General features: G+C 60.3%; 2 protein-coding genes across 3 annotated transcripts; one reads left to right on the plus strand and one right to left on the minus strand.

Moving 5' to 3' along the window:
• The first annotated feature begins 3,296 nt into the window (after positions 1-3,296).
• DHX16 (DEAH-box helicase 16) lies at positions 3,297-15,971 on the plus strand. The gene is made up of 20 exons (XM_039502169.1): positions 3,297-3,590; positions 4,230-4,471; positions 4,591-4,747; positions 5,349-5,405; positions 5,703-5,957; positions 6,806-7,030; positions 7,636-7,824; positions 8,252-8,362; positions 8,755-8,870; positions 9,109-9,319; positions 9,889-9,987; positions 10,077-10,229; positions 10,953-11,093; positions 11,689-11,851; positions 13,413-13,531; positions 13,893-13,960; positions 14,175-14,337; positions 14,788-14,949; positions 15,031-15,204; positions 15,715-15,971. The coding sequence occupies exons 1-20, from the start codon at positions 3,390-3,392 to the stop codon at positions 15,841-15,843; spliced, it is 3,135 nt and encodes a 1,044-aa protein (XP_039358103.1). The 5' UTR covers positions 3,297-3,389; the 3' UTR covers positions 15,844-15,971.
• Positions 15,972-16,791: 820 nt separating this feature from the next.
• Positions 16,792-21,831, minus strand: C15H6orf136 (chromosome 15 C6orf136 homolog). Of its 2 annotated transcripts, none has more exons than XM_039502175.1 (6): positions 21,568-21,831; positions 20,059-20,550; positions 18,900-18,988; positions 18,270-18,470; positions 17,236-17,305; positions 16,792-17,117 (listed from the first exon to the last, which is right to left on the minus strand). In XM_039502175.1, the coding sequence occupies exons 1-6, from the start codon at positions 21,814-21,816 to the stop codon at positions 16,959-16,961; spliced, it is 1,260 nt and encodes a 419-aa protein (XP_039358109.1). In that variant the 5' UTR covers positions 21,817-21,831; the 3' UTR covers positions 16,792-16,958. The 2 variants fall into 2 exon arrangements, with proteins under 2 accessions (XP_039358109.1, XP_039358110.1); XM_039502176.1 differs by lacking the exon at positions 21,568-21,831 and adding an exon at positions 21,348-21,381.
• Positions 21,832-22,051: the final 220 nt, after the last annotated feature.

Genomic DNA, 22,051 nt, shown 5'->3' on the forward strand with positions numbered 1-22,051 from the left:
GGGGAGGGGGTGGGGTTTATTGGGGAGGGGAGGGGTCTCTTTATTACTTGATAGGGTCCAGTCATAATTGCAGAGGAGCAGATCACTATCGGAGGGTGGGGCAATCTGTGACTGGGATGGAGCCAGTTGAGACTGAGGCGGAGCCAATCAGTATTTGGAGAGTGAGGCAAATTGCTACTTTGCAGGGGTGGGTGGGCCATTTGCAAGTGTTCTGGAGCTAGTTACAGATGGGGCCATTTTTATGTACTTCAGGCAGGACTAGTTGTGTTTTGGGGGGAGTGGGGCAGTATGTGCTTTGGGGGTGGGAGGTGGAGCCAACCAGGAATTGGGGAGAGACCAGCTGTGACCGGAGGTGGGTGGGAGGAGGTGACTGAAGCGGAGGGCGGGCCAACGGTGTGACTTCCTGTTTTAGTCATACCACTTCCTGTGTAGGTGGAGCAATTTCACCACCTTTCATGGGTGGAGGAGCGGGGTTGTGTCATTCAGAGCCTCTGATGGGCAGGAGTGAGAATGGAGAGACAATGGAATTGGATGTGTGGGGACAAGAATGAGGATGGAGGGAATGAGGAATGGGATGAATGGGGAGGGACGGATGGATGAATGAGCCCCTCCTCTGTGAGTTTAGTTTGTTCTTGTTATTATTAATTCATTTTCCTTTGCACTGGGGGGAGCAGCCGCATCCTCGCCCGGGAACGAGGGTGTGAGCGAATGAACAAATGCGGCACGCTCCTCCCCCTGCCCAGGGAGCAGGGGCAGACGTGTGGTCACAGGGGAGTGGGGCTAAACGAGGCATCAGCGCCCCCCTCCCTTTAACTCCCACCCTGCTCTGAGCAGGAGGCACTGATGCTGCGTCTAAGCGCTGGCAGGGGAAGGGGGCCGCATCCGGCCAGTTCCAATAGTGTTTTTTTATATATATTATAATAAAACAGAAAGATGTTGCACGTGAAGCTGCCCTCCTGTCGTCTATGGCCCACGGGGTCTGGAATGAGTGGGTGCTGCCAGGACCTGGATCCCACGTGCCCCCTGGGGGTGAGGAGTGGGTGCTGCCAGGACCTGGCTCCCACGTGCCCCCTGGGGGTGAGGAGTGGGTGCTGCCAGGACCTGGTTCCCACATGCCCCCGGGGGTGAGGAGTGGGTGCTGCCAGGACCTGGCTCCCACGTGCCCCCTGAAGGTGAGGGTGGGCGCCGCCAGGACCTCCCATGCACCCCTTGGGGATGAGGGTTGGCACTGTCAGATCCTGTGCGCCCCCTGGTGGTCACAGCTCTGCCCTGTGGGCACCCTAATTCCCATTCCCCATCTCGCTCCCTCTAGTGGTGAGGCATTGATGATGCAGGAGCCCCTGCTCTTGTCTCGCCTGCTCACCCCCAGCAGTCAGAGCTCTGCACTATGGAAGACAATGTACCCCCACACCTCCTAGTGGTGTGGGTGCTGCTCTGCCTTCCATCCCATGTCTCCCTGACTCCCAGCAGTCAGTCTGCACTGGTTTGCTGGGGCTGAGCGTTGAAATCCCTGCCAGCGTTGCAAAAATCAAATCCTACAAGGCTAGTTAACCCCTCAGCCACCGCTGTAGCGACCCATCAAAGAACAGCACTGAGACGGGCCTAGGATGCGAATGAGTCTTTGCTGATCGCTGGAGTTAAGCTGGAGACAATGAAATAACGTGTGGGAAGTCCACTCATATGCCTGGAAATATATATAAGAGCCAGGTCTGTAAAAACTGTGAAGATCCTACTTTGGAAGGCAACTCACACACTGTTAAATATGGTACGGAGCCAGTTAGGGAAACACTCCATATGCCTGGAAACATGGTAAAGTGCCTAGTGAAGAATGTGACTAACAGGCCTAGAAATAGGGTTGACTCATGGCCAGGAATAAGACAAAGAATCAGATAGGGAGATGATTTGTCTGTATATATGGTAAAAAGCCTAGTCAGGAAGTTGACTCATACGCTAGTAAATACAGTACAATGTGGCCTGAGGAACCAGCTCATAGGTTTGTAACTGCAGTAACCATGAGGAGGGAAGCAGGATGCTGACTCATACTCAGTTAACTATGGTTAAAGAGCCGACTGTGGTGGATACACACCTAGTTACAATAAGGAACCAAATTAGGGCAGCTGCTCATAATTGTAATAATGTTGGCTAGTGCAAGGGTAGTTGGTTGGGGCAAAGACCTTAATGAGAGGTGACACGTCTATAGTTATAATTACGGTGAGGGCTTGAGTACAGCTGCAGCTCATATAACAATTAAGATGCAGAACAGAACCAGGGCTGCTGCTCTTATACAGGTTATATGGTACAGACCATAGACTGGAGTTGTGGGTCATAAACTGGCGATTATAGTGAAGAGCCAAGTTGAGGGTGCAGCCTGCACCCGAATTATTATGGTACAGGTCCCAATAGGAGCTGAGGCTCATAAACTAGTAATTATGGTAGAGGATTGACTCAAAGCGGGGACCATACATTGACCACTACAGTACTGGCCCTTGGTGCTGTGGCATGTACCCTGGTGCAAACCCCATTCTGGATGTAACCTGTCCTTCGTTAATTATGGTACAGATCCATGCTAGAGTCCATACATTGTTAATTATGGTACAGACCTGAATTGGTGCTGCAGTTTATATTAATTACAGTGCAGACCAAAATTGCACCTGTGGATCATAGATCACTAATTATAGTACATTCCTAGCTTGGGTTAGTGACTCATATACCTGCACTTACGGTAAAGACCTGGATTCTCTATGCCGTGCCTCCCCACCAAAGTACTATGAGGACCCAAACTGGGCTGTGCTCGTGGCTGCAGTTGGCATGATGATAATTACAGGAAAATGCCCAACCCTGGGGTGGGGTGCGTATATCCATAATGACAGTACAAGGTGAAAATGGGGGTAGGTGGGGCACAAGCTCCTGTGGTAAGCAGACAGGTGGTGGGGTGCATCTCACATGGTGAGATGACGGTAGGGAGCCTGGTGGCTTATATTCCTGTAATTATGGTAGCAAAACCAGCTGGTGAATGAGCAATTGGTATTCCTGTAATTACGGGAATCTCAGGAGTCCGCCTGAGAAGAAGGAACTCATATTTCCGTCATTACTGCAAAGAGTGGGCCTCAAAAGAGGAGGCTCATCATGTTCCTGTATTACGACCAGAGCTCTTTGTTGCGGTTGCTATTCTGTTCATTACGGTAGCGTCGAGACATGGGTTTAGAGGTCTGCCGTCCATATACCGCTCATTACGGTAAAGGGCGGAGCGGAATTGCCTCATTGCGGCTCGGCGCCGGCGCACTGTACAGACCCCGCCCCCCTTAGCCCCGGAAGCGGTTGGTCCGGTGGGGTCACGTGGCCCGGAAGCGGCCGGCGGGGGTACGGTGGCCCGGCCGGGCAGGGGGAGGATGGCGGCGCTGGAGCGGTGGGTGTCGGGGGAGCTGCACGCGCTGCTGGGGCTGAGCGAGCGGCACGTGGTCGGGTTCCTGCTCGGCCTGGCCCGGCGCAGCCGCAGCCCCGACGAGCTGCTGAACCGCCTGGAGGAGACGGAGACCCTGCGCGTGAGCGAGCCGGCCGTGCGCGCCTTCGCCCAGCGCCTCTGGGAGCAGGTGGGCGGGGCCACACTGCAGGGGCGCTGAGGGGGCGGGTCCAACCGAAGTAGGAGGGGCTAGTTGGGCTGAGGGGGAGGGGCTAGTGGGTCTGAGGGCTGAGGGGCGGGCCCTTAATGGAGGGGCGGGACTGAGTGGAGAGTGTCACATAGTAGGGGAGGGGCCGGTGGGGTTGAGGGGAGGGGCTAACTGGGGCTAAAGGGACTGGGGAGAGGAGGGACACATGGGGGGTGCTTAGAGGAGGGAGTGGGGTTAGCGGGGCTGAAGGGGAAGGGCCAGGAGCAGAGGGGATGGGGGAGGCGCCAAGGGGAGCGTCCTGTGAGCTTAGTGGGCGGGGCCTATGGAGGAGTGGGTGGGGTCTGTGGGAAGATGGGGTGGGGGCAGCTGGAGGAGTGTGTGGAGGTGGAGGGAGGGAGAGGAGGATGTAGGGGGGGTTACCGGGGTGAGGGCCATGTGGGAAGGGGAAGGATTATCAGGGAAGGGGTGAAAGTGGGAGGAGCCTTTGCAAAGGGGGCGGAGCTAGCTGCAGGGGAGGGACCAATGCACTAAAGGGAGGAGCTTTATGGGGGAGGCTGGGGGTCAGGGAGGGTGCGCTGGCTGTGTGGTGTTTCAAATCCCCATCTCTCTCCCGACTCTCAGATCCCACGTTCGGCCCCCCAGGAGCGTCCAGCCCGGGTGGCCGAGCGGGAGGCCCTGGCCATGCAGCAGAAGAACCGCTCGTACCAGCTGCTGGAGGACAGCGAGGAGGAGGAGGGGGATGGGGGGGCTGCCCCAGGCTCCAAGCGCCGGCCTGAGCAGGCGAAGCACAAAAAGCGGCGCAAACACCTGCGCCGGAAGCAGGAGGAGGCGTCGGAGGAAGAGAATGAAGCAGAGCGGGAGCCGTGAGTGTAGCCTCCATGGGATCGCAGGGGGTGGAGCAGGGGGACAGTCCCCTGCACTGGGGGGTCCCTGGAGCTGGCTAATGCCCTGATTGTGGTCTCTCATCGCTCCCCGGGTGCAGGGAGCCATCCTTGGAGGGGAAGGACTCCGAGGACGAATGGGACCGCAGCGAGCGAGAGCGTCTGCAGGACCTGGAGGAGCGTGACGCCTTCGCCGAACGGGTCAAGCGCAAGGACAAGGAGAAGACCAGGAACATCCTGGAGCGCTCGGACAAGAAGGTCAGAGCCTGTCCCTGCGGCCAGCATCCGTCCCCCACCCCACCCCTGCAGCTGGGTCCCTTCCTGAGCCCTTCCCGTATGTCCTACAACTGGGATCCCTCTCTAGCCCCCTACCTCCCTCTGCCAAGATGCCTCCTCACCCACTGCCAGGATTCCTCTCTGCTCTGAACCTCCCCCCTCCACTGCCACAGTCTTGGGATCCCACTTCTGACCCACCTCACCTGCTGCCAGGATCCTATCCCAGGATTCCACACACCCCCACGTTGCTAGGATCCCTTCCTGAGTCCCCGATGCCACCTGCCTCTCCCGTGTTGTGCTCTTACTGCTGGATTTCTTCCCTGAAAGGGTGATTGTGAACCCCACAAGCGCTGGAGGGAGCGGAGCCAGAGGGCAGGGATTTGTGGGGAGGAGGAGAAAATTCCAAGTTTATCAGCAAGTTGGGGAGCCCCTCCTGGAAATTCTTGGGCCCTTCCCACTAGGGAGTCTGTCTGCAGCCCAGCCTACTTCAGAGAGGGGCCAGCTGGGGTCTGCTTTAGGGGAGGGGAAGAACTGTCTACACAACCTGATCAATGTCTCTCCCCCCTCCTGTTGTTGGACGCAGGCCTACGAAGAGGCACAGAAGCGACTGAAGATGGCGGAAGAGGACAAGAAAACCATGGTTAGGGCTTTGTATTTCTCCTACTGTATTTCTGTCAAACCTCCTGGCTGATCGGAGCTGTACAGACCCATCTAGCTCAGCATCCCTCTCTGCTTTCCACCCCAGATCAAATCAGTGGGGCCCATCTAGCCTGGTATCCAGGCCCTAACTCCCTACTGGGGATAGAACCCAGGAGTCCGGACTCACAGCCCCCCTGCTCTAACCTATTAGAGCCCACTCCCTTCCCAAAGCTGGGGCTAGAACCCAGGGGTCCTGGCTTCCCAGCTGGTGCCCTCAGCTCCTCTCCATCCCCCCCAGATCCCAGAGCTGCGGAAGAAGTCGCGCCGGGAGTACCTGGCCAAGCGGGAGCGGGACAAGCTGGAGGACCTGGAGGCGGAGATTGTGGACGAGGAGCACTTGTTCTCGGAGCTGGAGCTGACGACGGCCGAGCGGCGGGAGCTGGAGTACAAGCGCCGGGTGCGCGACCTGGCCAAGGACTACAAACGGGCAGGCGAGCAGGAGAAGCTGGAGAAGAGCAGCCGCTACTACATGCCTGAGGAAAGCCGTGGCAAGGTACCCACCATGGGGGAGTGAGGGGGAGCCGTGGGAAGGTACCCAACGTGGGGGGCGCTCTCTGAGAGAGAGCATGGCAGGGGAGCACTCTGGGGGAGCTGTGGCAAGGTACCTGCTGTGGGGGGGGAGCCACCACAAGGTACCCATCTTGGAGTGGGGGGAGTGAGGGAAGCAGCAGCAAAGTACCTGCCATGGGGCTGGGGAATTGGTAGGGCCGGAGGTGTAGGTCTTCCTGGTACCCTTCATAGGGGCCAGTGAGGCATGTGATCTGCAGGCGGTAGACCCATAGAAAGGAGGCGGGAAGGGGCAGGTGTCCTTGCCCAGGGGCTGGCGAGATGGAAGGAGGGGGACAGCAGGGGTGTGGGAGCCCCTGTGGCAGGAGACGGGAGTGTGACCCACTTGAGAACTCCTGATGGAGGTGAAGGAAGGGGGTTAGGACCCGGCAGGGTGAGGGGTCTGTGCCCTATGGGCATTCCCTGGGGTGGTCCCCTTGTTGGGAGGAAGGAGGGTTGGATTAGCAGCATGGCTGGCGGTGAGGAACATCTTCCCCCTGGGGCTGGTTGTACTGAACTGTGTGGGGGTCCCCCGGGGAAGGGCCAGTTTTGGGCTGGCGGAAGGGGCAGGATTGTGGTGGGGACTCAAATCTGGACCCTCTGCAGCTTGGGCTGTGATCCCTCCTGCCCTGCCGGATCCCCCGCTCCAGTCTGGGGGTGACCCTTGAATGCTGACCCCCCAGCCCATGCGCAGCCGGGGTTGACGTCAGACTTTCCCCAGAGCTGGGCTCTCCCTGGCCCTGCCCCCGCGGCATCCCCTGTGCCGTGACACAGCCCCTGGCTCTCCCCTGGCAGAAGATCCCCGACCGCTACGAGGAGCCGGTGGCGGACGAGCGCGCCACGCCGCGGGACGAGCAGAGGCGCTGGGAGGAGGATCACATCGGGGCGGCTGCCCTGCGCTTCGGGGCCCGTGACGCCGGCCAGCGCCGCCCCTGCAAGGACTATGAGTTTGTGCTGGAGGAGGACGAGATGATCCACTTCGTCAGCGCTGTGCATATGCAGGGCACGGCCCAGGGCAAGGTGAGAGATGGGGGCTGGAGCCTTCCCCTGTCGGGGGCACCAGCTCTGATCTGGCCCTAGGGACTGGCTGGCTCGGGGGGTGGGGAATGAGACATGGGGCCCTTCCCCTCTAGGGGTCACTGGCTCTGATCCAGCCCCACGCTGGTGGGATTGCCTGGCTTGGGGGTGGGGCCTAGGATGATCATTCCCATCTAGATGTAACAAGTCACCAGGTCTCAGCCCAGCCCCCAGCAGGGCAGGTGTCCCATCCCAAACCCCTTCCCTCCACCCCTTGTCTGAGCAAGGGAGCCTGAGAGCTGAACAGGCCGCAGTGCTGAGCTCCCCTCTGCCCCTTAGAGGGGGATCCCTGCTGGGGCAGCGCTGAGGAGGCCCACGAGCAGGGGATGCTGTATGGGGTGAGCAGAAAGGGAACAGTCCCCACTGGGTGAAACGATGGCCTTCCCAGCCCCCTCTCTCACCCCAACCTGCGTCTCCTGGTCCTCTCTGGCACCGGGAGGACCGAGAACTCTATGGGTTTGACTCCCATCTGGAGATCCAGCAGCTGTCCCCCCAGCCTGGGAGGAGGGGCGGTGGCTGAGCTGATGGCGTCCCGTCCCCCTGCTCAGGAGGAGAAGTCGGAGCTGTCTGAGGCGGCGCGGCGGAAGCTGTCCATGCAGGAGGTGCGGCGCAGCCTGCCCGTCTACCCCTACCGCCAGGACCTGCTGGCGGCCATCGCCGAGCACCAGATCCTCATCATCGAGGGGGAGACGGGCTCTGGAAAGACCACGCAGATCCCCCAGTACCTGTACGAGGAGGTAACCATGTGGCAGGATGGGGGACTGGGAGGGGAGGGGGGACTCTCCTCTCCCAGTTAGTGCTGATCCCAGTGCTAGGGGGCACTGTGCTGCAGGGAGCAGGCTGGGAGGCTCAGTAGGGGGCGCTGTTTCCCCACGATCAGTGCTGACCGCAATGCAGTGGGTTGGCACTAGGTGGCACTGTGCCACAGGGAGTGGGGTGGGAGGTTCAGCAGGGGGTGTTCTCCCCTCACAGTCAGTGCTGACCCCAGTTGCACCCCTCCCCAGAGGTGGCTGCCTCTCTGCATCGGGCGAGTGATCCCTGTGCAGTGTGACAGTGAGGCTGTTATCCGGCTGCCCCACCCCAGAAGCAGCTGCATTTCTGCTCTGGCAGCTGCTCCTGGGAAACTTCCATCCGGTCCCTGGACCGTCTCCTTTCCTTTGTCAGGGCTACACGGAGAAGGGGATGAAGATCGGCTGCACCCAACCCAGACGAGTGGCGGCCATGAGTGTCGCAGCCAGAGTCTCCCAGGAAATGGGAGTTAAGCTTGGAAATGAGGTATGTGACTGGTGGGTTCGTTGTCCCCTTCCCCGCTTGCCTGAGCCAGAGGCGGCCCCCTTAGAGAGGACAGGCCCCATGGCCAGCCAGTCCCCTTGCCCTGGGGCTGGATCAGAGCCAGTGCCCCCTAGAGGGGAAAACTCCCGTGTCCCATTCCTTACCCCCCCGAGCCAGCCAGTCCCCCTGCCCTCGGACCAGCTGGGAGCTGATGTCCCGTGGAGGGAAAAGGCCCTTGTCTCTTTCCTTGCGACTACAATTAACTGGGCCCACTGTAAAACAGTGCCCTGAGCAGGACTGTGGAGTGCTCTCATTGGCCGACGGGTGCCAGCCACGCTGCGTTCGTATTGGCCGGTGGTTTGCGGTAGCTCGGGCTAATCCCTCCCGCCTGGCAGGTGGGCTACAGCATCCGCTTTGAGGACTGCACGTCGGAGCGCACGCTGCTCAAGTACATGACGGACGGCATGCTGCTGCGGGAGTTCCTGACCGAGCCCGACCTCTCCAGCTACAGGTGAGCTTCGCTGTGGGGCGGGAAGGGACAGGGCTGGGACGCTCACCCCCGGCACTCAGTACTGGCACCAATACCCCAATATGGTTCTAGGGGGCGCCGTGCTGCAGGGGTGGGGCTGGGACGCTCTCCTCCGGCACTCAGTGCTGGCACCAATACCCCATTGCGGCGCTAGGGGGCGCCGTGCTGCAGGGAGCAAGACCGTTCCTGACACACTCATCCCCCTGTCTCCCTCGCGCAGTGTGATCATCATAGACGAGGCCCACGAGCGCACCCTCCACACCGACATCCTGTTTGGCCTGATCAAGGACATCGCCCGGTTCCGCCCGGCGCTCAAGGTGCTGATCGCCAGCGCCACCCTGGACACCGAGCGGTTCTCCACCTTCTTCGACGATGCACCCATCTTCCGCATCCCCGGGCGCCGCTTCCCCGTGGACATCTTCTACACCAAGGTCTGTGGGGGGAAGATGGGGGGGCCCTCGGGGGCAGCATGGCACGATTGCTGGCTGCGGGAAGGTGGGGGATGGGGCATTTTGGCAGGATCATTGTGGGTGGAGGGGTTCTGGGGAAGAATAGAGAAGATTGTGGCCAGGGGGGACAGTGGGGAGGAAGCATGACCTAGGAGGATGGGTGGTGTGGGGAGAGTATTTTTTTCGGGGGGTGGAGGGGAAGCATGACCCAAGGGAAGGCATGGAGGGACTGTTAAGCGGGTTCTGGGGTGGGGAAGATGGTTGGCTAGGATGGGGCAGCAAGACCAGAAAGAGGTGGGTCGGGAACATGGCGTGGCCAGCAGGGGCGGCATGGAGAGATCTGGGAGAGCAGGGTGTGGGGCGTATATGAGGCAGGCAGCCAGGGGGCCGAGCAGGCCCGAGAGGAGGGCTCCAGGAGATGGTTGGAGGGGGGACAGGGAGGGGCCTGGGGAGCAGTATCTGAATGTTGAGGGTGGAGGAAGGTTCCAGTCACGCCATGGGGCAGGGAGTTGTGGGAGCTGAGCTCTGACCCCGGTCTGACCCCTCTCTAGGCCCCCGAGGCCGATTACCTGGAGGCCTGCGTGGTGTCGGTGCTGCAGATCCACGTCACCCAGGCGCCTGGCGACATCCTGGTCTTTCTCACCGGCCAGGTAAGTACCTGGCCCTGCCCCCTACAGGGCCTGGCCCCACCCCCTGCAGTGTCTGACCCCCACCCCACCTTTGGCTCCGCCCCCTGCAGGAGGAGATCGAGGCCTGCTGCGAGATGCTGCAGGAACGCTGCCGCCGCCTGGGCTCCAAGATCCCCGAGCTGCTGGTGCTGCCCATCTACGCCAACCTGCCCTCCGACATGCAGGCCAAGATCTTCGAGCCCACCCCGCCCGGGGCCCGGAAGGTAAGGGGGGGTGGGGCGGGGCTTGGGGGGTGTAGGGATGCAGGGGAGGAGCTTACACCTCTGGGGTGGGGCTTCAGGGGGATAGATGGGCTTGGGCATGGCCTATGGGGAGGGGGTTGAGGTGGGGGAAGGGGTGTGAGCTCTGGGGCATGGTGTCAGGAGTAGCTGATTTAGTGATCTGGGAGCATGGCTTTGGGGTAGATGGGCTTGTGGGAGGAGCTTAGAGGTCTGGGGGGGTGGTTTTGTGAGTAGATTGCTCAGAGGATGGGATTTAGGTCTCTGGGGGCGTGACTTCAAGGGTAGCTCGGTTTATGGGAGGGGCTTAGTGCTTTGTGGGCAGGGCTACATGGGGTACCTGGCTGAGTGGGCGGGGCTTACAGCTCCGGAGGTGTGGCTTCAGGGGTAGGTGGCTGGGGAAGGGAGGGGATGAAAGAAGTTTGTATGTGGGGTTGGGGCAGCAAGGGAGGAGCTTAGTACTTTAGGGAGGAGCTTTTGAAGGGGTGGGACTATAAAGAGGAGGAGCTGTGGAGGGGGTGGTGCTTAGGTGCATATGCTCCTCCCCCACAGTCCCTGCTCAGCAGCTGTGACTGACTGAGGCCCAGAGGACCAGCCTGTCCAGCCCAGGCCACTGCACAGGGGGACCCCAGGGTGTCCCCTGTGGGCCAGGCCTGGCTGACTCCTTCCCCTCCACCAGCTGATGAGGTGTCTCCCCACCCCTCGCAGGTCGTCGTGGCGACTAACATCGCAGAGACCTCGCTGACTATTGATGGGATCATCTACGTCATCGACCCGGGGTTCTGCAAGCAAAAGAGCTACAACGCCCGCACCGGCATGGAGTCCCTGATCGTCACGCCCTGCTCCCGGGTACGGGACCCCCTGCCCCGCTAATCGCCACCTCGGGGTACAGTGCCCGCCCCAACCCCCTGCTCCCCAACCACCCCCCTCGGGGTACAGCCCCTGTCCCGGCCTGGAGTCCCTGATCGTCATGCCCTGCTCCCCGCCACCTCGGGTACAGTGCCCGCCCCCACCCCTGCTCCCCAACCACCCCTCGGGTACAGCCCTGTCCTGGAGTCCCTCGTCACATCGCCCTGCTCCCGCAGGACGGGACCGCCGCCCGTCGCCACCTCGGGGTACAGCGCCCGTCCCGGCCTGGAGTCCCTGATCGTCACGCCCTGCTCCCGGGTACGGGACCCCTCGCCCCGCTAATCGCCACCTCGGGGTACAGCGCCCGTCCCGGCCTGGAGTCCCTGATCGTCATGCCCTGCTCCCGGGTATGGGGACTTCTCCACAGCCCCAAGACCTGCTCTAGATACAGGACATCCCCCTCTCCTCCCCATTTCCCATGTCATGACGATAGGGCCTGGCTGAGCCCCAGGTTACAGGGGTTTCACGTGGGGTCAGCGGGTCCCGTATCTCCCCGCACGTGCTCTCATCTCACACCCCGTCTCCCCATCCCCAGGCCTCTGCCAACCAGCGGGCCGGGCGCGCCGGGCGCGTGGCTGCTGGGAAATGCTTCCGCCTCTACACTGCCTGGGCCTACAAGAACGAGATGGAGGAGACCACGGTGCCTGAGATCCAGAGGACCAACCTGGGCAACGTGGTGCTGCTGCTCAAGAGTCTGGGTGAGGAGGGGGCCTGCTGGGGGAGGGAGGGAGGTGGAGCTTGCCCTGGGGCAGGGGGGGGAATGGTCCCAGTGGGGAGGAGCCAACTTCACTGCCTGACTCCAAGGAGGATGAAAATCATATTTGTTTTAATCAGCTCTGTTGTATTTAAATGAACTACTGGTTGATTTTCAAAAATCACCTATTTAACATTAAATGTGCAGGGCTGCCAGCCTGGGTTAAGGCCTCAGCGTCATCTCATCTGCTGCCTTGATGAATGTATATTATGTTACTAGCCAAGCAGCACACACTGGTTGGACTTTTAAAGTACGTCACGCCACTGCGTTCATGGCAAGTCGCTGGCTAAGCCCCTGAGTGTGCTGAAGTGCTAAGCCAGCTGTAACCTCTTCTGCAGGGGCAGAGAGAATATTGTCATTATTTCACTTTGTTCATGGGATTCAGTCTAATGACTGGGCCATTCAAAGTTAAACCGATTTAGGTCATTTTCCCCCCCTTACCACTGTCCACCCCCCCTGCGAAAGCTAGGAGTGGGGCCACAGCTCAGCGAAGGGAGACACGGATATGGGGAAGGGGGCTGTGGCCAGGGGCAGGGCTGTAGCTGGGCCAAGCCTAAGGGTGGGGGCAGGAGTGGAGCCATAGCCAGGCTGCAGTGGGGGCTGGCAGCCGGGCCCATGGCCAGGTGTGGCTATGATCCTGGGACAGAACCGTGGCCAGGGGCTGGGAGTGGAGCTGCGCTGAGACTAGGAATGGGGCACCAGGGACACTGATCTGGTCCCACTCCCAGCTGAGCTGGGGAGGGGAAGGGATGGGTGGTGCTCCCTCTCCACCCCCTGTGGAGGCTGGCCTGGGCCCTGCTGCACCCCCCTACCCCCAGACATTCCTTCAGGCCCCCCTAGCGGGGCATGCCCCACAGTTTGGTGACCTCTGGGTTAGGTGGTGTTTTCCTCTTCCAATCCATGGGTAAAATCCAGGTGGGCAAGGATGAGATCTACTAGTTCTAAAGTCGTTAAGCCCTCGGGCACAGGAAATAATCAGTTCTATTCACCAAGTACAGACAATACATCCTTTGGTTAACAAATTGGTTAGTTCTAAATGCAAATCATGTTTAAATAAACATTTATTTTTTACAGCTCCAGCACATTTCAGTCAGCTTTACAATGCTGGTTTATTATGCCAAAATTCAATTCCAATGTCCATCCCAAAATGCTGCCTGACACACATCACGGGTAAACAGTTCATCAACCAGAGATGCATCCTTCGCCATTTTCTAACATCATAAACAATGTAAAAATGAAGAATCCCAATGGAAGCGAAGCTTCTAATTGCTTAGATAAAGGTGTATCCATCTAGTGTGTCCTGGCTAGCAAAAAGAAGTGCCTGGTTACCGCGAAGGCTAGCCGGAGATGCAAACTGGCACGTTCTAACAGTTCTCAACCAGTGAGGATCGGTCTGGCTTTAGACAAATATCTACAAAGTACCAATGCAAAACAAGAGGCAGAATGGTGATTTCAATCGAGGTTTCCTGCTTACTGATTTAAATGTGGCCCCCTCTCTCCTGCAGGCATCAACGACCTCATCCACTTTGACTTCATGGACCCGCCCCCCCATGAGACCCTGGTGCTGGCCCTGGAGCAGCTGTATGCCCTGGGCGCGCTCAACCACCTTGGGGAGCTCACCAAGGTAAGGGGGGTCCTGCTATGGCAAAAATAGGGAGTCTCTGTGCTGCTAGGGGCACCTTTGCTTGTTGGGACCCAGGACTCCCCTGCTGGGACACCCCCATGTTCCAGGGCAGGATCTGAGCCTCATGCCTGGGGGGTCAGGAAGGAATCTTCACACACACACCCATCCCTCCGTGGGATAACACTGACCGGTGAGCCATAGCATGGGGAGGGCTTTGCTGTCTCGGGAGAGAAGGGCAGAGCTGGATGGGCCTATAGGTCTGATCCAGGGTGGCCAGCAGATGGGATAGCAGGCTAGATGGGCCCATGGGGGGATCAGAAGGTGAGGGAACCCAGTCTCTAACAACGTGTCTCTCTCCCAGCTGGGCCGGAAGATGGCAGAGCTGCCCGTGGACCCCATGCTGTCCAAGATGATCCTGGCCTCAGAGCAGTGAGTCCCCCTTTCCTCTTCAAAAGCTCTAGTGCCCTGATCCCTGGCTCCTCTCTCACCTCCACCCAGGCTCAGCTGCTGGGCCGCAGCCTGCCCCGGGCTCACCAGCCGCCTTAGCCCCTGAAGGGTCACGTTTCCCAAGCCCCATTCTGGTCAGCTCTCCGGGGGCAGGCTGCCCCGCTCTCTAACGCTGCCTCCCCCCGGGGCTCCGCAGGTACAAGTGCTCAGAGCAGATCCTCTCCATCGCAGCCATGCTGTCCGTCAACAACTCCATCTTCTACCGGCCCAAGGACAAGGTGGTGCACGCTGACAACGCCCGCATGAACTTCTTCCTGCCTGGCGGGGACCATCTGGTCTTGCTCAACGTCTACACCCAGGTGAGGGGGCAGGGAAGGGACACGGGGCCTTCCCCCCCCCCTGAAGGGGTGGGGGGCAGTGCCCCCTCTGATCCAGCCTAAGGTGGGGGGACTGGGTGGTCAGGGATGGGACACAGCCCCTTTCCCCCTAGGTGGCACCGACTCTGATCCAGCCCCAGGGTGGGAGACTGGCTGGCCTGGGGATGGGGACTGGGACATGGGGTCCCCCCCCACCTCCATGGGGTGCTGGGGACTGGCTGGCTGGGGTAGGGAATGGGACACACTGGGTGTGCTTGCTCCAATCCAGCCCCATGGCGGAGGGGAATGTGATATGCCCCCTATTCCTCCTGTGGGGGCACTGGCTCCAATCCAGCCCCTGCCCTGGGGACTGGGTTATGGTACAGGGTCTCCGAGCGGCCCCTGCGGGGAGCCCAGGCTCACAGCTGGCTCTGCCCCCTGCCCCACCCCCAGTGGGTGGAGAGCGCTTTCTCCATGCAGTGGTGCTACGAGAACTTCATCCAGTTCCGCTCCATGAGACGGGCGCGGGACGTGCGGGAGCAGCTGGAGGGGCTGATGGAGCGCATCGAGGTGGACCTCACCTCCAGCGAGGGAGACTACGTTCCCATCCGCAAGGTAACCCCCGCCCCCACTGCCCTGTCCCACTCCCCCACCACCTTCCCTTCCCTCGCTGACCCTCCCTGCTCTCCCTCCCAGGCCATCACCGCTGGCTTCTTCTACCACACGGCCCGCCTGACCCGCACCGGCTACAAGACGGTCAAGCACCAGCAGACGGTCTTCGTCCACCCCAACAGCTGCCTCTTCGAGGAGCAGCCCCGCTGGCTCATCTACCATGAGCTGGTCTTCACCACCAAAGAGTTCATGAGACAGGTACGCCCGCCGGCAGCAGCGGGACATGCTGGGACTCCCATCTCCGGGGCAGGAGCCTTGAGGTGGGGGCCCAGAGCATTGTGGGATGCTTCCTCTCTCACAGCCTAGAGGGGAGGGGCTTAAAGCCCTGGTACAGTGGTGCCAAGGAGAGACCATGGGCAGCAGCGCTTGGGTACAGCTTACTCCGGCTGGGGCAGCCAGCCCTGTACCTAGTATTGCTGCACTGCACCCTCCAGCCACCAGAAGGCCCCCTTCCTGTTCTGTCCTCCCTGAGAAGGGGTAGCTCCTGCTGTGGAACCTCTGATCCCTGTTAGCCCCTTCCCCTTCCTGCTGGGAGTGGAGATAGACTTCATTAGCATAAAAGGGGTGGAGCTTTTAGCCCCAGATTTATTTAAAGGGCCAGTCCTGGCATTCTGGACCACTGCCCAGTTCCCTCTTGTTGTTTCCTCGTCCACTAGGAGGTGCTGCACCAAAGGGGGCACTTGCTGACCCCTTGTCTCCTCCCCGCAGGTCATAGAGATCGACAGCACGTGGCTGCTGGAGGTGGCCCCTCATTACTACAAGGCGAAGGAGCTGGAGGACGCCTCTGCTAAGAAGCTGCCCAAGAAAGTGGGCAAGACACGGGAGGAGCTGGGCTAGAGGCCCCGGAGACCCCTCAGGACTGGGTTATTGGGGGAGGCTACCCCCTTTCTATGGACTCTGTACAGCTGTATAGCGCTTTCCGGCCGAGGAGGGCAGCAGAAACAAAGCGATTTTTTTTAAATTAAGCCAGACCTGGTCTCCTCCCCTCAGGCTCACAGCCTCAGAACTGGGCCACCCTTGGGAGACCATCTGGCTCCTGGATGTGGGTGTAAGTTCAAGGGCAAGGGGACTTCCAGCTTTTAATGGACACCCTCCCTGGACTGCCCTGTCACCAGTGCCAGCCGAGTCCTGTGCTTGCCCGTGAGTTTCCTGCTGCCTCATTGCCCCACTGGTGGGTTCTCTCCCCATGGCCCCAGAATTCACCAGAGGGCAGTTGCTGCCTGGGCCGTGGCTTCATCGCTGCTGGGGGTGGTTCTCTGCAGGGGTTTGAGCTTCTTTGTAATTGCTCAGTGTGGGGGTGGGAATCAGGACTCCTGGGCTCTGAGGGGAGTGGAGTCAAGGAGTTAGAGCAGCACTAATACAGCTGTAAAGGCACCTGGCAGGGGGTTGCCATGAAGGAGGGAGTGTTCTCAGCAGTCACCCCTTTTCTCCTACCCATGTATGGCTGGGAAGGGAGGACTGAGCTGGAGCAGCCAGGGAAGACCCCACCAGGGGAGGAACAGTTCTAGGGGCTAGGAAGTTGCCTCATCTGTGGGGCCAGCAGGGAGCATTGCTTTGTGCTGGGATTAAACAGGCCCTATTGCTGCATCCTCCTCACCCCCGGGGCCAAGGCATGAGAACCCCAGGTGCTTCCTCTGCCATAAGCCCTCCCTCTGTGTTGAATTCCAGCTCCCCCGTTTACCAGGGAGATGCTGGTGTCCCACAGCTTCCACCACAGCTGGTCTCTCCAGGCCTAGACACCACCCAGCTCCCTGCCGTCCCAGAGCCACTGGCCCCAGCCCAGCTATCTCTCCACAGGGCTTTATTATGTACAGTTAAGTTACAGTGGTTCTTTACAGTGCTTGGCAGGGAGGGGGCAGGGCACAGACCATGCAGCGGAGCCGGGGGGCCGGGCTTTGTGCGTTGAGGCGACATCAGCTCACAAGAGTCACAACATCCAGGCCAGGGCTGGCTCAGCTGTCCCTGTAGCCCACTGGCGCCCCCTGCTGTTTGCCAGCCAGGGCAGATAAGAGCAACTGCAGAGAGGGTCTGTGCTCCGACAGGCCCAGGCCAACCAGAGCAGCCACCAGCAGCTTCTTCACCTTGACCACAGGCGGCTGGGACGGCATCAGCTACATGGAGGGGAGAGGGGCAGGCGTTAAACACTGGGTCATCTGCCAGGACCCCACACACTAGTGCCCTGGCTCCACTCCCCAGCAGTGGTACGGGCCGCCCCGCCCCAGCACTCACCTTGTCTATCCGGTGACAGCGGATCAGTCCTCTGGAGTCCAAGAAGAAAGTCGAATAGGCATCATAGGTCCTAGAAGGGGAGTATAATAAAGGACAGTCAAATCTAGTGTAAAGCTTAGTGGGGAGGTTCTGGGCCTGGTTGGGGGGGGCACTGCTAGCCCCCCAGGCAGGGCATCTCTAAAGCAGCTGTTCTCAAACTTGTGTGATCATGACCCCCTCCCACCACACAAATACATATGGCGGCATTTCACTTGAATTGATTTCAGCTTCTTTGTCACTTGAGGGTTTTGTAGCTGTTGCACAACAGTCCGTTGCAATAAGAGCAAGCGGAAACCTGCAGTTGTGGCCTGTGCTGACAATTAAACGTGCAAACAGCAGTGACTTTGTAGAATGCTCTGCAGGCTGAACAGAAATCTGGCAGAATGCACAGCGCCAGCTGAGGACCTGATCTGGCTGGAGCAGTGGTTCTCAACTTACCACTATGGGCCGCAAACAATACTACCTGTGTGGCCCTGAGGATGTCACGGGGGCCACAACTGAGAACCACTGAATCAGCTTTGCTAGTTATTCACTGCTGTGGGGAAAATATGTGCAGTAAGGCTTTTCCCCCCACCTATAGCTTCTACCCCCAGAAGGGCCTGTCCCTGTTTGAGAACCTCTGCACTAAGAGCCATGGGGGAGGGAAGGATGCTGGGACTTACTCCAGGGGAATACCAAATCCGAGGGCTTCGAGCAGCTCAGAGGCAGTGGCTCTGGGAGGCAGAGAGAACACCCCCGCACACTGGGAGCAGCTGGGGAAGACCCCAGGGTGGGGGGAGCAATCCTAGGGGCTAGGAAGTTTCCCCCATCTCTGAGGTCAGCAGGGGCATTGCTTTGTGCTGGGGTTAAACAGTCCCTAGCCCTGGAAAGCTCAGCAGGGAAGGAAAAAGGACAACGCCCAGGGGTGGCTGCACAGCTCAGAACAAAGACAAGAGCAGGGGGCATCTGTACCCGGTGAGGGAGACTGGGTGCGGGGTGCCAGGCCAAGCTCTCACCTGTACAGCTCTCTCTTGTCCCTCTTGTAGAAACGCAGCATGAGGACATGGAAGGGGAGCCCCGTGATGCGCCAGCGGGCCTGGACGCTCCAGTTCTCGGGGTGCTGCGTCAGCTTCAGCACCTCCAGCCGCATGTTGGCGAAGTAGTTCCAGGCCACGATGCGGCACAGGGTCAGCACCAGCTGGTACATGACTCGGCCCCTGGTGGGGGGGGGAGGAGGGGAGAGCCGTCAGGCTAACGCTGGGTCCTCCAGATTGAGGGTCCCCGTGTGGCACCCACCCCGGGCCAGGTGAAGAATGGGCCGGTCCAAACCCTCCCAGTCCCTGTGGGGGGTAATGGGCCTGTCCCACTTGCTCCCAGGATGAGAATGAGATAGGCCCACCCCTTCTGAGAGGGGCATGGTCATCTCCCCCCACCCCAACAACCCTCGCCAATGGGAAGAATTGAGTCAATCCTCCCTCCCAAGGGAAAGTGGGCCAGTCCCACCACTCCCCCAGGACAAGAGCGGTGGCACAGCCCCTAAGCTCCACCCCCACCATGGGAAGGGTGGGCTGATCCCACCTGCCACCCCCCAAAAGACAAGTGGCTTGGTCCACTGCCCCCACCCCCCTCCCTGGCTTGGCACTGACCGAGTTCTCAGGTGCAGAATCTCGCTGACAAACTCCACATCCTGGGAGTAGATCCCGTAGTCAGGTATCTTCAGGAAGAAATTCGGCAACTGCAGGACGACGAGGGGAGAGCGAAGGCTCAGCGAGGGAAGAGGGGCCACGGGAAGGCACCAGGCTGGGAGCCAGGAGAGCCGGGTTCAAGTTCCGGCTCAGCCACTGACTCATTGTGCTGCTGAGCAAGACATGAATCTCTGGGCATCAGTTCCCCGGAACACGGGGAGAATAATCCTCCCTTTGTCTATGTACAGTGTGAGCTCTTCAATGCAGGGCCTGTCCCTCTGCCCAGCATCCGGCACAACAGGCCCTGATCTCAGCGGGGGCAGGGACTGTCTCTCGCTGCGTGTCTGTGCAGCACACCGTCGCACTGGGCACTGCACAGGTGGGCCCTCTAGGTGTTACTGTAATACAAGTGATCATGCCATACTCACACCCTGGCAGAAGCCCCTCACTCAGCAAGATGCTCCCTGCTGGCTGGTTCAGGGGCTGCACTGACAGTTAAGATCCCCCAATGGCACATGGGGCCTGTGTATAGGAAAGCCACCCTCTCCACTGGTCCTAGCCGACCCCCTCATTAGCAGCCTCAGCAGACAGGCCGGGGACTGGTGTGCGCTCTCCTCTGCCCCCTACAGGGCGTGTGTTGAAGTACAGGGCTGAAGCGGATTGGCAGGGGATGCCGCATGGGGGGGTATGCCCCGCCCCACTGCCCGTTCTGCCCCAATAAGGGATTCCCTTTACCCCCAAGAGGGAAGGGTGGAGTACAAGGCTTCCATCAGTTCCTCATTCAGGCTGAGTTCAGACGCCCCTTGCAGCTGTGTAACCCCTCAAAGCTGCCAGTAAGTCACATGGTGCGGCTATGGCGATCCCAGAGAGCAGGAAGGCTTGGCTGTGTAAGGAGAAACAGAAATGCGAGCCGCCCTACAGGCCTAGGGCTGGCAGACGCTAGCAGGAAAAGTGTCCAGCAGAGATGGGATCCAGGCAGGGAAGAGAATCTGAGCAGCGGGATGGGGAAATGAAGGATGGAGAAGCCAGGCATGCAGGCAGGGGAGAATGGGGGGTCAAGAATCCAGGCAGCCCACCCAAGGGAAAGGCAGGGGACCCAGGCATCCGAGCCGTGGCGTACCTCATGCTGCAGCTTCTCGTACATGACAGCCAGGTGCTCCTCCATGCTGGGGTCGTGGTTCCCGGGCGAGCCAGAGGTGGCACTGGTGGCTGTACCAACAGTGGCCTGGAAGGGGATCCAGCAGGGCTTGCTGTAAAACAGGCTGTACAGAGAGTCCAGGGAGGCACTGTCCAGGCCGGTGCCCTCCCGCACGGTGATGTCGTCCTCCTGCTGCCCATCCACTGTGGTGACAGAGGCCTCCATGCCATCCAGAGGAAAGAGGGCAGTGGGCTGGCGGGGGCACCCCTGCTCCAGACCCTGCAGCAGCTTGTGCAGGCTCAGCTTCTGCTCTGATGAACTCAGGAGGGTACCACCCACCAGGTTGGCCCCTGGTGGGGGCAACAGGAGGGTCCTGGCAGCTTCCACCTGCTGCTCTACCAGTGATAAGTGGAACTTCAGAGCCATGGGTGGGCCCAGTGCCTGGGGGGCCTTCTCCCAGCAGGAGACCAGGTCCTGGAAGGGACAAGCAATTAGAGGGACTGACACCACTCAGAGATTCTGTTGGGGTCCTTACAAGGGAAAGGCCCCATCTCCCACGGGCAGATTGGAGCCAGCACTCCCTAGAGGGGAAAGGCTCCATATCCCATTTTCCCACCCCTAAGATAACCAATCCCCTACAGACCAATCTCACATGCACCCCGATGAACCCTTCCCAAAATCCTGGGGTGGGGTTGACACATAACCAGGTGGAAAGAGTGAAAAGATTTACACCTTTAGCTCTAGCGAGAGCTAATCCTAATCTACATAGGCATGGATTTCCACAGCCCTGCTCCCTACATTCCCAACCAAACGACAAACCTTACTTGCACTCAAAGTCACTGCCACTGCCCCTCCACCCCTGTGGTCTTATGCCCCTCCTCATTCACCCTCTAGTCCCAGCCCCTGCACCTGCCACAGGCCCCAGCCCTGCATTCCCCAATGTCTGCAGTCCTCTGCACCCCCAGGCCCCAACCATGCATTCTGCATCCCTCACCGCATGCGACGCCTGACCTCAGCCTCTGTACCCTGCCCCGGTCCCAACTTCTGCACTCCCCAACCTCTGCATCCCTCTGCCCATGCACACACCCCAGACCCTGCACCTCTTCAAGACCATGCAACCCCCCAGTCCTCTACAGAACCCCAAACCAAGCACCCCCCAAACCCCCAGGCCCCAGCCTCGGCACCCCCCAGCCTCTGCACCCCTCCAGCCCCCAACTTTCCGCATTCTGCAGTCCCCTGCATGCATCCTATATCCCACAGCCCATGCACACCCCCCAGCGCCCAGCCCATGCACCCTGCATAAACCCTGCCCCAGGACCCCGCCTAGAACATCCCAGTCCTGCCCTGTGCCCCCTCCTCACCCCAGCATCGCAGCCCCGCCCCCTGACCTCGGCCATAGCCCCGCCCCTCTCAGCTCGGCCCCGCCCCTCTCACCTCGGCCCTGGCCCCGCCCCTCTGCCTTTGACCTCGGCCCGCCCGCCCGTCACTCACTTGCTGCCGCGCCCGGTAGCAGCAGCGCGCGGACTCGCCCCAGCGGCAGCGCGGCCCCCAGCAGCGGGCGGCGGGGCCCAGGCGCCCGGCCACGGCCCGGCTCCGCTGGTACATGACGGACACGCGGGGCGGCCCCGGCTGCTCGCTCGCTCCGCTCAGCCGGCGAGACCACAGCGCACGCGCCGCCGCCACCAACGGGCGCGGCGGCGCAGGCGCGCTGAAAAGCCCGAGCGTCCGGGAAGGCGCCATGCGCACGCGCCGCCCCGCCCACCCAGCGGGCTCTCGGCACTACGCACGCGCCGGTGGGAGGAGCGCGATTCTTCCTCGCGCCGGGAAGGTGACCGTCCGGCGACCAGAGAGCGCATGCGCACTCGGGGGGGGGCTGATTGAAAAATAAAAGCCGCTGTCTGTCCCGCTGGCGCCTGCGCATGAGCAGATCAGCACATGCGCACTAAGGAAGCTGGGCGTCCAAAAGATTTGCGCG

This window comes from Mauremys reevesii, linkage group 15 (genome assembly GCF_016161935.1).
Source record: "Mauremys reevesii isolate NIE-2019 linkage group 15, ASM1616193v1, whole genome shotgun sequence".
Classification (NCBI taxonomy): domain Eukaryota; kingdom Metazoa; phylum Chordata; order Testudines; family Geoemydidae; genus Mauremys; species Mauremys reevesii.

Excerpts from the sequence above, each read along its gene's own strand:
- DHX16 (XM_039502169.1), top strand. The coding sequence starts at position 3,390 with ATGGCGGCGCTGGAGCGGTGGGTGTCGGGGGAGCTGCACGCGCTGCTG. Across the intron at positions 3,591-4,229 it reads CCCAGCGCCTCTGGGAGCAG|ATCCCACGTTCGGCCCCCCA; the intron begins GTGGGCGGGGCC and ends CCCGACTCTCAG. Across the intron at positions 5,958-6,805 it reads CTGAGGAAAGCCGTGGCAAG|AAGATCCCCGACCGCTACGA; the intron begins GTACCCACCATG and ends CTCCCCTGGCAG.
- C15H6orf136 (XM_039502175.1), bottom strand. The coding sequence starts at position 21,816 with ATGGCGCCTTCCCGGACGCTCGGGCTTTTCAGCGCGCCTGCGCCGCCG. Across the intron at positions 18,989-20,058 it reads ACGAGAAGCTGCAGCATGAG|TTGCCGAATTTCTTCCTGAA; the intron begins GTACGCCACGGC and ends GTCGTCCTGCAG. Across the intron at positions 17,118-17,235 it reads GCTGTCACCGGATAGACAAG|CTGATGCCGTCCCAGCCGCC; the intron begins GTGAGTGCTGGG and ends CCCTCCATGTAG.